General features: G+C 39.0%; 1 protein-coding gene across 2 annotated transcripts in view; it reads right to left on the bottom strand.

The window, feature by feature from the left end:
• Positions 1-13,134, bottom strand: part of PPM1A (protein phosphatase, Mg2+/Mn2+ dependent 1A) — a 35,190-nt gene that overhangs the window by 15,316 nt on the left and 6,740 nt on the right. For both annotated transcript variants that reach the window (XM_071426223.1, XM_071426224.1), the window contains exons 2-3: positions 4,636-5,487; positions 2,789-2,906 (exon numbers count right to left, since the gene is read on the bottom strand). In XM_071426223.1, the coding sequence (XP_071282324.1) occupies positions 2,789-2,906; positions 4,636-5,469 (952 nt within the window). In that variant the 5' untranslated portion in view covers positions 5,470-5,487. The remainder of the gene's footprint in view (positions 1-2,788; positions 2,907-4,635; positions 5,488-13,134) is intronic.

Raw genomic sequence — 13,134 nt, 5'->3', positions numbered from 1 at the left:
TGATAACACATATTAGTGCAAATAATAGCAACACATTTTGGAATGACTGATCACTTCTACCATGAAGTTCACAAGATACTTTAGGAGTAACATTGATTTATTGCAAGTAATGGCACAAGGATGCTTCTCCACACTTGCTGCTTCTTCCATTATTTGTTGCAGCTACAAATCTGGACCACAAACACATCAGGAGAGTCTTAAGTGACATGGTAAGTAGAAAAGTTTCTACATTTTTTAAAATCTGAATCATCTCTCCTTATTCAAGATGACCATCATTATTAAATCCTATTCAGTCTTAAAATTTGCACTAGTGTTTAACAGTATAAAGGTATATTCTGGGCTGAGGGGATAAAAATACAACCAGAAAAAAAATGCACATTCGAAAGGATCAACTCTCATTACCTGTTGGACTTCAGTGAGTACTGAAGTTCATAAAAATATGTAATATGCATTTTAACCAAGTTTCCATCTTAATGAATTTTAAATTTAAATTGATATTACAGATTAGTAAGATCATTCTAAAGGTACTCTTTATATTTTTTAGTTCCTTCAGCCAAAAATCAGGCTTTTAAAGTTAAGCACTGCCACTCTTATAGTATCCTAAGATAAGAGCAAGATTATTCACTGTAGTGTATAAAGTTTCAGATGCTGCAGTAGTCCTACCTCACTAGTCAATAAGGCATTATCCACTTACTTCAGAAAAAATGCAATGGCACATTAATTAATTAGTTATATATTAAATAACAAAGTTATCATCAACTCCTGTTCTTGAAATTCTGCCTTGGTTCAGGCCTTTCAACTTTCCTCAGGCATAAGTCCTAAAAGGCCAAATTCTGCAAACAGCTGATACAAATCACTGCTGGGTTGAGTAGTATTTACTAAATATTCATTCATTTAAATAATATTTTTGTGCAACAACAGACAAAAGATTGAGGATAACTCTAAAAATTAAGCAAAGACCCTTGAGAGGAAGTACAGTAGATCTCCTCAAGTTGTTCAGATATCATCCCATTAAATTAGTATTAAAGTGCTTTATAACTACATACAGAATCCTTCTGCCTCTATGCAATTATCACACTTTGATCATTGCTGCAAATTTCCTATTTGTATAAATGCAAAGTACCAGCAGCCAAATTCCTTGTATGTACCATAACCACATGCAGGTCCAGTGTTTAGGCTGTTCCTTTACAAAATGAAGCAGCTGCACAAAAATGCCAGCTTTCCTCACTGTAACATTCCTGGGGTAGGATGAGGCCAGCTGAAGAGGCAGCCTTGGCTTCATCGTATTTTCATATTCTAGGTCACGGGTTTGTCTGAGCTCAGACACAATATCTAAGATAAGAAGGCAGCACTTGCCCAGATAAGGAGAGTTACCAGGCTGTGAATCAATGTGTGAATGTACAGCACACTTGTTCTTCAGCAGATCTGTGGGTGGGCACACACAGAGAGCTCCTCCTGGTGCAAACCTGCTCCCTGCTCTGCTGACACCTCCCTCCCGCAGTGGGACTGCACGGGGACATTCCTGCCACGCTGCCAGGGACATTCACACCAGCACTGACTGCCACCAACCTCTCCTCTCCTCTCCTCTCCTCTCCTCTCCTCTCCTCTCAGGCAAGTGTGGGCATTAAAACACACAAATGTCTGCCTGGGCATTTGTTCAGGGGCAGAACAGATGCAGTTTTGCTGAGAGCTGGCAAGTGAGGCTTGGAAAAACGTGGTACTTTCTGCAGGAGCACCTACACAGGTTGTAAATGCTTTAAAATTGCACATGGATTTGTCTGAGCCCAAAATTCCCATGCAGGCAAGTTCTCTGTGAAATTTCTGGAGCTGCACTGTGTTACCATCATGCAAGTTAAGGAGGAAAAAAGTGCATAGTGTACTCCTCTAACTTACTAACCACTGCTACCATAGCTGTGGAGAACTCTGCCTATCATGCCCTGTGTGCTATTAAGGGTTCTTGGAAGTATACACACACATAACTAGACTTGTAACATATAGAGGAGTCCACTTCAAAAATAGACTTAACCTATGCAAATAATGCATACAGCATGTCTTAGATTTCAGAAACAAACTCCAAGATGTAGTTGGTTTTAAATATCAAAAGGCACTATAAATGCAGTTTTAATCAGAAATCATTTGAATCTACTTGATTTCAAATATCATTTTTATGTGATCCAAAAAGCCCCAGACTCACAGTTTCAATTTAAAGTTTAAGAAAAATTTTAAAGTTACTATCAAGATGAGTACCCAGCTTTTGTTTGTCATGAATGCTTAAAGATTAGCTTTGACAAATTTCTGACGTACTTTCAAATAAGTAAATATGTAAGCAGGTGCTTAAAGATTATAGTAATTGAGTTGTAACCCTACTATTATTGGATAATAAAATATTACAGCTAACTGATTTGTACTTAACTATAAATAGCACTCAAATGACCATCTTCACAGACACTTTGTAAGATATTCTGATTATTTTCTTTAACTCCATGTGACAGGAACCAGGATTCACTGGTCTGAAGTTAGTACTGTCAACAGACTCAGGAAGAACACTGGGCATAAATGAATTCTCTGCCATCCTGAATAATTTTCAGGGCTACAGGCTGCTGCACTTTCATAGCAGAACTTTTTCAGGATATATAGAGTGCCTTTTTCAGAGGTACACAGGATGGCCAATGGCACTTGAAGGTCTATTAAAAAGCCTGTATGTGTTAAGGGTTTAATTGTTGGAAGGGGAAGGGGGCCAGGGGTCTGTTTAGAAACAAAGTTACTTATTTTTTTTTAAATGATCCACCTTCTACTCTGCTTTCCAGGTACTTGTCCAACTCTGCCTCTCTTTTCACCGCCTCTGGTGATACCTTTGGTGCATTCGGAAAACAGATCAATATCACACTCATGTTGTCTCGACTTCCCTGGTGGAAAAGAAAAAATGATTTGAGAAATGTATACACACCAGGCTAAACACACATCAAAGCATTTTAAATACAGAAATTCACAAATCATATTGTATCAGAATCCAGCTTTCACTATTATGGATTAATATTATCATTAGAATTAATCTCCCTGTACCCCTTAGAGAATTCCAGGCCCATTTATTTGGTACAACTCTTCAGTCATTGTTTTTTCCACTTTTATGGTCTGAAGATTACATGGAGCCAGTTACAGACACCCCACTGTCATCTAAAAACTGACATTAGTAATGAGTGATGTATAATTACAAAGTTGTGTTCCATCTTGTTTTAAGTGCCATCCAATCATTTTGGGAAAACAGCTGAATGGGTGAACAAAACCATTACTGCTCAAAAGCACTAATCAGCAAGGTGCTAAATTCAGACAGTGCTTCCACTAAAAATCACAGCTATTAGGTTTTTTCCTTTTCCTTTTCATTTAAAACAAGAAAAGTTGAAAGCAATAGAATTTGTTGAAAAACCAGCTGTAAGGTACCCAGATCTTTGCAAAAAATATTTACATTTAATACTCTAAATAAAGGAACCCCAATCCTTGAATATTTAAAAATACAAACACATTCTGCTTATGCAAAGTAAATGTTTGGTTTACTTACAATACCCCTGTGCTTTGGCCTACAAACATGCATCCACAGGCTTAACTTTTAACACTAATTAACTCCACTGATGTCAGCAAGAGCAAGAACAAGCCAGTGTGCACAACAACAGTATATGGGTATGGGGAGGTGCTGACAGTTGGCTCCTGCAAAGCTTACAGCATCCACAAGCCACTGCTCCCTTCCTGGCATTTGCTTTTAGGATTGCCAAAGAAAAATAGTAACCAAAAATGTAACCATTATCAATCTGCCAAGGTGTTGGAAAGCAATTCAAGTTTTTCAGATGGGAAACAATGATCCTGTTAGCCATGTAGGAAGAGCAGGGATGTTGTCTTGATTCTCTAGAAAAAAGTTGGCTTTTTTCCTTTATGGCTGCCAGTTTGCCTTTGCAAAATAAGTATCAAGCTATGAAACTCAGTAACTGCATCACACTGCAACTTGTATTAATACAAAGTAGAAGTTAATGCAGACAAAGTTACATAGTTTTGTTAAACCAAATAGTCTCCATCTGCTAGAGCTGGTTTCAGAGCTGTATGATACAACAGTGAGTAAGAAATACAGTAATTAAACCAAACGAAAAACTAACTTAGGAAGCCAAGTCTTCAAAATACGAAGTCAAGGTTCACTGATTCTGCATTTATCTTGATGTAAATATGACAGTAATGTTAATACTATGTGCCCAAGAAAGCAGGGGAAGATTAGGAAGGGAAAATACACTCTCTAGCCTGATTAAGTCTTAAGAGTTGAGGTTTTGTAAAGAACATTATGAAACAGAAAAGGGCAGTTATTGTCTTTAGCTTGCCCATAAATTCCCATTAGCTTCTTGTTTTCCACTGATCACAGTATATCTGTACATGATTATAACCTCTTAATTAACCAAAACCACCCAGAAAAATGTTTCTGCTGCGTGTTCATTTCCCCTCTACCACCATTTTTGCAGGAAACGTGGTCATCACTGTCAAAGTCATGTTACCATAAACCACTGAATATTTATAGACTGGAAGCAAAGTTATTATTAGCTTGCTCATAAACTTCTAATAGGGAAAGCACAGTAAACTCCTTCTCTCAAGTCTGGCTACCTTGTACAAGCAGGTGTCAACTATCTCATTGCAAACTTTCTCAAGGTCATCAGTGACTTCAAGTCTGGATCTTACAAAGTCACACAGCTCTTCATTTCCCATAACATCCCAGATACCGTCGCACGCCAGGATGATGAACTGATCATCTTCTTCTGATCTCTCAATTTCATAAACTTCAGGCTCGGGTGAGACCAGCTGTTCTGTAGGACCTTTCCCATGGACACATTTGTAATCAAAGTCCCCAAGTGCCCTTGAAACAGCAAGGGAGCCATTCACACGCTGAATCATGACGGAGCCACCTGCATTCTGGATCCGCTCCTTCTCCAGAGGGTTACTTGGTTTGTGATCCTGTGTGAAGAAGTGAACCTTCCTGTTTCGACAGAGCAAACCTCTCGAGTCTCCACAGTTGATGAAGTACGTGTGTTGGGGAGAAATCATGACACCCACAGCTGTTGACCCACTTCTGTCTGCGCCATGCTTCTTCTCAGAGATGACTCTCATGTGTTCGTCAATTTGCAGAAAACCTGTTCTGATGCCGCTCTTTACACTTTCCACAGACGGTGGCCCATCTGGCCCTTTAAAATCCTGGTTGCTCGTGATGTGATCTAATAAATGCTCACAGCAGTACTTGGCAACCTGGGATCCAGCGTGCCCATCATAGACAGCAAAAAACGACCATCCATCAAGTCCATTTGGCAACCCAATCACAGCCGTGTGCGCATCCTCCATTTCCACGCGCCAGCCCTGCATGCTGCTCAGCCCGTAACGCAGCCCATTCCCCTGCCCCTGGGCGTTATGCTTCTCCATCTTTGGCTTGTCTAAAAATGCTCCCATGGTGACCTTCCTTCAGTTCTGCAAAGGAAAAAAAAAAAAAAGGATTATTAAGATATTTCTTAAAAATCCTGTTGGAAGATATTAAGTAATGGTACAAGTAAGATGCCCAAAGTACACAGCTATAAAGCTGATTTTTCTGTGCCTCCAGTCAAATTTGCATTGCTTTCATCTAATTTAAACAAGGACACTACTACTAGCTGAACTGCACTTTTCATATTTTTGTATTTTCAGCTGTTTTACTTGAAAAATTTATGTTCACTGTCATTCATGGTTCTGACAAAAGCCTCTAATAGAACTATGTATGAAACCACTTTCAAAGAGGACTTGTTAACTGGCACACATCTGAATGGCTGTTCCCTGCAACTACTGAGCCATGAAAGAGTTCAATGTTTCTAGGACACTGGCATTCCCTAGATCCCTACCTGCTGGCCACAAACTCCTGCTACCACTGCTTTTCTGGTAGTGATGGGAAAATCAAAGCAAACTGATTAGTTTTTTTGGGTTTTTTTTTTTTAAGATGGGGATTTCAGTGGTTTTTGGGTTGGGTTGTTATTTGGCTTTTTTTAAACAGATAAATGATAAAAATGACCAAGAGGATGCTAGAGTCTGCATAAAGGAAAAAGCAACACTGGATAAACTAGGACTGGGAAGGAACAGAGCAGCTGTCCCTTTAGGCAGCAGCAAGCCATTAGTTTGGCTCAGCCATCTTGTGAAAGCTCATCCTTAGATTTTCAGTTAAATTACGCAGCAGCTTCTCAGATGTCTGTGCTGCAGATTTACTTAAAACCCTCATGTATTCATGCTTCACTGAAAGACAACTGCCCCTGACAAATCTGAGGAAATCTGTTTGGAAATAAAATCACAGGTATTGTATATTCTTGTGTGAATCAAGATTCAAGCCAGACCCATACACTGCACACCCTCTCCTCCTTGGGCTGTGATGCAGCAAATATTCATGCTGAAGAGAATAAGTGATATTTGCAGGCAGTGTAAACTGACTGGTTTATCTTCATGGTTTTCACACCCTAACCATCCAACCCACCCTTCTAATCCACATCACTTTATTTGTGCATTCATTATTAAAAAATCGTACAAAATAGGTCACACATTTTACATACTTGCAAATTATGCCTTGGGAAGCATCAAAGAGTCTGCAAATCACTGTTATACAATACAAAGTAATGGAACAAAACTGTGAGCTTTTCTGTTTGAAGACTGTGGACAAAAATTAGCTGTGAAAAGAACCTCAAAAACAGATTTTACCTGAGGCCCCAACTAACAGCTGCACTAGCAGAAAAATCAGTACACCAGGGGTTTCAGGAATGTTTAGCTTGACCATGGAATATATTTGACCAGTTTTCTAAGTGACAGCATCATGTTTTTATAACATGCTTTTACTGCAATACAGCCCCAGCCATTAATGACACCACATATCCAACAAAGCTCTTCACACTGTCTCTTCCAGCCACTGTCAACCTTTCTGAAAGATCTGTGTTAAAATAAACAGTCAAGAAATGGTTATATTTGATCTCACCACAACAGTGATTCAAATGTGAGGCATGGGGACTGGTTATGCACTCTTTGGCTCACGTGCTTTGCTAACAAAAACAAAACACATACTTGAGCTGTAGGGGGATGGCAGCAGCGATTCACCTCTGCTTCCCCTCACCCCAAACTGGAGTTCTGCCTCTTCTCAAGTGAACACAAAATATTGATGCCCAAGCAAGCTGTAACTAACCAACAAAACAGAGTGTGCACCGTGTGTCTTGTGTCCCAAGCACATGCAGGAGGTTCACATTACTGCAGTTGCTAGGAAAAAAATACGACTTAAGACTTTTTTATCTTCACATGCAACTCTAGTGAAGTCAGAGTGATCAAAATAATTACAGAATGCTGCTATAAATCACGTGGGTAATTATTTTGCTGAATAACACTTTTTATTCATTTTATGATAGGAGCAGAGTTTAACACTGAATGTTTTCTTTGTTGAGGAGATCATTAGACAGAATGCAGATATTCAACTTTTTCACCTTAATTTAGAGCTCAAAAAGCAGAAATTGCCCTGGCCAATATAATTCTGTGAAGCATTTGACATTATTGCTTTATTTAAAATAAAACAGAAAAACATTAAGAGCAGGGTACATTTACACTGACCACAAACACTGTCGAAATCTGGACTAAAAAGGGCCATTTTTCTCCTAACCTCTCACCTTAGTGTGCACACAACATTCAGGGCTGTGCTTTGTAAACTGTTTGTTCTGCTCAGTAGTTTATCATGTAAATTAGAAATACTTACAGGCAGTCTGTGTGAAGTTCTAACAACTACAGGACTGTCAGCACACCTTCTAAGTTAACAAATCACTCTCCATTTAAACACCAAATTGCCTTATCCCTTCCCAGAATGAACCCTAAAAGCTGGTGGTCTTTGAAGCTAAGCTTTGTAGGTGAGATGTTGATCCAGGATTCTTCAGGGGTGAGAGTTGCCCACCATGGATGAGAATATAGCTGGGCAAAAGGAAAACCACAGAGTGGCCATGGAACAACTCCTTCAGAAGCTGCTCACAGCAGGAAGTGATCCCCCTCTGAAAACTGCAATAACAGACTGCAGTTGTCTTTCCTGCCATATTCCAGCTAACCAGACTTTTACCAGAATAGCAGTCTAAACCTGCAGGAGAATAGGCCAAGTTTTCAAAATCCTCACTGTATCTGCAGAAAAAGCATTGTTTACTTGTGGATAGGATGAATGTGCCAGATCTTTAGGTTTTTACCCAGAATTCCAATTCTCATTCAGAAAAAATTCAGTTAAAATGGACCCAACTGTGAATTCTGATGAATTGGACACTACCTGCTACTTCTCCCCCCATATCTTTAATGTGTAATCAAAACCTAAAGAATTTCAAGTGTCTTAGCTATGAACAAAAAGAATCTTAGTTTTACAAGAAGGGATGGACACACACAGAGAAATGCTGACATAAGAAAGCCATGCCTCCTTCCTATTAAAAATACCTTTTAGACCTGTTTTTGAGTTCATATCTATGGAAACATCTTTCACACACCGGTGTCTACCTAAATTATGAGCACATTTGTCATTCTTTGATGAGGTGCTTTGTGCACTACAGTGACTGAGTTGGAATGACACCTTTCGTTAAGCACATAACTCTGCATGCAAATCTGATTAACCTATAGCAGTGCAAGTGCCCAAGTTACAGCATGACTTTGTTATGTAAAAACACAGACCCAGAACAGACTGCATGCAATACATAAAACAGATCCTGAACATGGCTTAACTCAGCCTCTCTTCATGTCTTTAGTCATCTTTCTTAAGAGGAGCCCTCATTTTATGATCTTTACTCTACAAGGAATTTTACTCTCTTAATCCAGTCACACATTTCTACAATCATGCCAGAAAACTGCAGTCTTGTGGCAGGAGACAGAACCAGTCCTCTACTCTGGAAGCCTCAACTTTTGGGATGCTTGAATGATGCACATATGTACTGAAGGAGACAGACATTCTTCCTATTAAAGGCAAAGTAAGAGAAAAGGCACTTTAATCATGAAGTTTAGTGGCAAAATATTTTGCCCCTTTTTTTCCTTAAAGCAGGACCATGCTGAACAGTACTGTAAGGGGGGTGCCTTGTAAAAAGGTCAGAGCTGCAACATTTTCTTCATAAATGGTGATTCTCACACATCATCTGGTGCTACAACTGCACAGCCATCAGCTGAACAATCTTCAATTTTAATCTAAGATGATTCTTGGATCACCATTTCCAAATCAGTGACTTCCATTAGTTTTAGGTTCTAAAAGAGAAGAGTTTTCTGCAGTCATGTTTCTGGATTTTGGCTCTGAAGAAGAGAGAGGCATCTGAACAAAACTAGATATGAAAATGGACCCCTGTGAACAGAAATGAATGTGCAGGGGGTGCATCTCTGCAACTACAAGTGCATTTTAACCACAATTTCTGAAGCACTGATTTTGTGGAGGTCAAACTGAAGGACAGCCTCTCCAGCAAGTGCACAGAAAACTCAAGTTGAAGTTTGCAGACAGAAAAGTAAGAATACTGTACACAACCTAGAAAAATCAACACAAATAACAAGGTCTTGGATAAAACACAAGAGTGCTAAAATTCAAAGGACTGCAGCATTGGAAACAAAACTGAAATAATGAATGGAGCATGCCAAAGAGTCAGTAGCTAAAGTCCTTGAAAGTAGATGTAACTGGAGAACAGAGTGGCAAAGAAAAAGGAGGGTAATTAGTATACCAGGCCATAGACAACCAGGGACAACCACAGATACATCACTGGAATGCATGAAATCTCTTTGCCCCTTCATTTGTTCCTCAAATTGTGCTATCCAGGCAGCACAACTGCAATGCTTTCTGCTACACAGGAAAATAAATTTTACTGGTTTGCTATTTGCTTGTTCATTTGCCTGAAGGTTCAAATGAACATAAGCCCTAAATTGTTCACAAAGGATAGTTAATGCAATTCCACATACCCCTACAGAAATACAAATTAACTCTCCAAGGAATTTGGACAAAGATTTGATCACTTTGTCTCAGAAAACTAACCACCCCCATCTGAAACTTTCACTTGAACAATATGTATATTAATAATCCTTTTTAAACAATTCCAAGCTGTATTCCTTCCACTGGGATAAGCTGCTTACATGAACCACACTGAAGTCACAGGCACTTGTTCTAACTAAGCTGAGAAATACCCCCACACTCCCATTTCCTGAACAATTCTCCCAGTGACATTACACCCCGTGTGTTGTAATGAGGACCACAGAGAAAGATTACAACCTTTACTTGAACTACAGGACACAGAGCAAGTCACCAAATTATACAGACTGCTAGTGACTAGAAAAAGGGCATTTGTTCACTTCAGCTGCAGCCTGATCTGCAGTACTGCTCCCTCTGCCTGGATGCAGTAGCAGACAGCATGTAACAGTGCAAACGTGGAAACATTTTCAGAAGTTACAGCCTCCTGAATGAAAAACTGACAGTACATACTGGATGCCCCAAATCAATTAATTTTAACAAACAACATGTCAGAGAACATCCCAGGGATCGGAAGAATGACTAAAATAAAACAGAACACGCAGATGAGGAGACATAATTACACCACAGTCATGGGCTGAATGAAGTCATGAAAAAGCTTCTTGCCAATGAAACTATTTAAAAGCTATTGGAGGCTATATGACTGAGTTCTGGCACTCACAGTTTGAAACATCAATAAAACACCAAAAAATTACAGTTGATGTTTCTGAATGTGTACTTTCAGACACAGGAATATATGGCAGCTAGGAGACATGAACTGTTTATGTAAAAGAAGTAAAAGAAATGAAATACAGAACTGGGGCTATTTCAATAAACACAGACTAACCCACCATTTCCCCACCAGAACATTTGTTTCTTGGGGATGCAGCTGTAGTCTGTGTTCTACTTCAGTAAGACAACTGCAAAAGGAAGAACATAAACCACCCATATGGGTAAGAAAATTTCTAGTAACATTAAGAACTTTTGGTTTAGAACAGATGTAGGAGGTATGGCTTGTGGCAGACTAAAAAAAAAAAAGCAAAAAACAAAACAACAGAGGAAGCAAGTTAATAACTCTGTGTGTATGAAGGAAAGTATGATCTATTCCAAATTTCCCTGACTTATCCTCCCTCTCTCCCAGTAATTAATATGCAACAGTGATGGCTATTACAACTTCACAGCACAGCAGAAAATACTAAATCACTGCACCTCTGATACAAACACCTATGAGCTCTGATCTCTTCATAGCTGGTCCACAGGCACTGCCATTTCACTGAGCTAAGTTGTTTGGAGAGTTGTTTTTTTTTAAACATAACTTCTGTTTAAAATCCCTTCTCCTTGCTAGGAGCTGACAGCCTTTCCAAATGCCTCCCTGTACTAAGCAGCAAAATATTTTATCCCACGTGGTGCGTATGGCAGGGCAGGTAGGATTTAGGAGAGGATTATTAAAGCCTTCTGGAACACAGAAGGTAACCATTTCTAAGTTAACACCCTCCCTCCAACAACATGTTTCAGCTTCTTCTTAAAACATTATTTTCTGCTCCTACCTACCTTTCCTGCAGACAACTAAACCTGTTCCAAGGTTAAATGAGAAGCTTCTCAATATGAGTGTATTTTGGCTGAGGTTCAAACTCTCTCCAGCAGAGACATGTGTAATCTGATTTTTGTAAAAGGAAGCTCTGGACATTGAAATAGATAATTCACCTCTAACAAATTGTTCCTTCAGAAGTTTGAAAGATGGTGATGTAATTTCAAGAATTCTTTATGGAGTTAATTTTGCAATCTGGACAGTTATAGAAAAAACTAAAGTTCTTTCCAGAATCACCAAGAGCACTGCTGGGAATGAAAATTCACTACATTGATTCTGAGAGGAGATACAACTTGCATCCATGAGTGCCAGTCACTCATCAGGATCCTAACATGATGGGCAGAACATGATTAAATATTTCTTGGCCCAGACAGAATTCTTGCTTCTTTCTAAATATCTGTACTACAAATTAGAAGTGGGAAGGCATCAAAAAACCACAGCAGCATCAAAGTATGAGCAGCCCAATCGCTATGAAAAACTATGTAGACAACCAAAATGGCACTAACAAGAACTATGAAAATCAATGAGGTAGCCCTGCATAAATTCATGTGCTGCTGTCTGAACAGCAGGAGAATGAAAAGGCCAAGGTCCTTGCTTGAAAGCATTAATAAGCAGAAAACGTGTCCATGCTGCTGCTGAGTTCAGCACCTTTCTGGTTATATTTCATTTTCCAAAGATTTCTTACTTAGAAGTGTTGGAAAACAAACAAAAGACACCCATTTTAGACAAAAAGCTTAAACAAGTGCTTTGTTAACACTGCAGAAATTCCTGCAGGCTCCAGCCAAAATTCAGAGCCCCATTGAAAACAGAACAACAGAAAAAAAAGAACTGGAAGATCCAAGGAAGCTGCAGTCTGTGTAGACAGAATTTGGGAGAAAGAAAGGCCTTGCTTCAGTTTATGTATCAATGAGATGCAGTAAGATTCAAATTTTTTGAAAGAGCAAGGCAAACAAGTGAATTTAAGGATTCCAACCAAGCTGCTCATGACAGAAGGAGTACACTGTGCTACACAGCCTTTCCAACAGAACTCCACACAGCAGCAGTTTCACCACAAAGAAAACATGGGTGAAAAGGAAACAGAAAGAGACAACCCAGAAGAATGGAGCTATAGTAAGTCATGAAAGTTGAATTACAATTTTTTCCAGTATTTGTAATACCATGAGTGCTCTGCCACTGTCATTTCTCATCACTGCAGATCATTTCCCCACTCCTAAATATTCTGGGTCTAACTGAAAATTCCTACTTGAGAACAAGCCGCTCAGAGTGCAAGAATTTAACAAATCTGAACACATCAAATTATTCAAATAATAGCTAAAATCCTCCTTTTCTCTAAATTGCTTTTTTTGGATCTCTTATTTACAGCTTGAAGCCTCAATATCTTCATTCACTGTCAGTTTTACCAATCAAACAATACCTGCCACAAAAAAATAAATTTAAAGATTCAAAGAGGAATGTTTTTTTAGAGGAAGGCTCACGTAATTCCACTGCATTTCTGTGTCAAAGGAAAAAAACCCAAACCTAACCAAACAAAAAGCATTTA

The sequence above is a fragment of the Agelaius tricolor genome, unplaced genomic scaffold, assembly GCF_023055355.1.
Source record: "Agelaius tricolor isolate 1412-34295 unplaced genomic scaffold, bAgeTri1.0.p SCAF_5, whole genome shotgun sequence".
In the NCBI taxonomy this organism is placed as follows: Eukaryota; Metazoa; Chordata; class Aves; order Passeriformes; family Icteridae; genus Agelaius; species Agelaius tricolor.
This window is presented reverse-complemented; position numbering and strand designations above follow the sequence as displayed.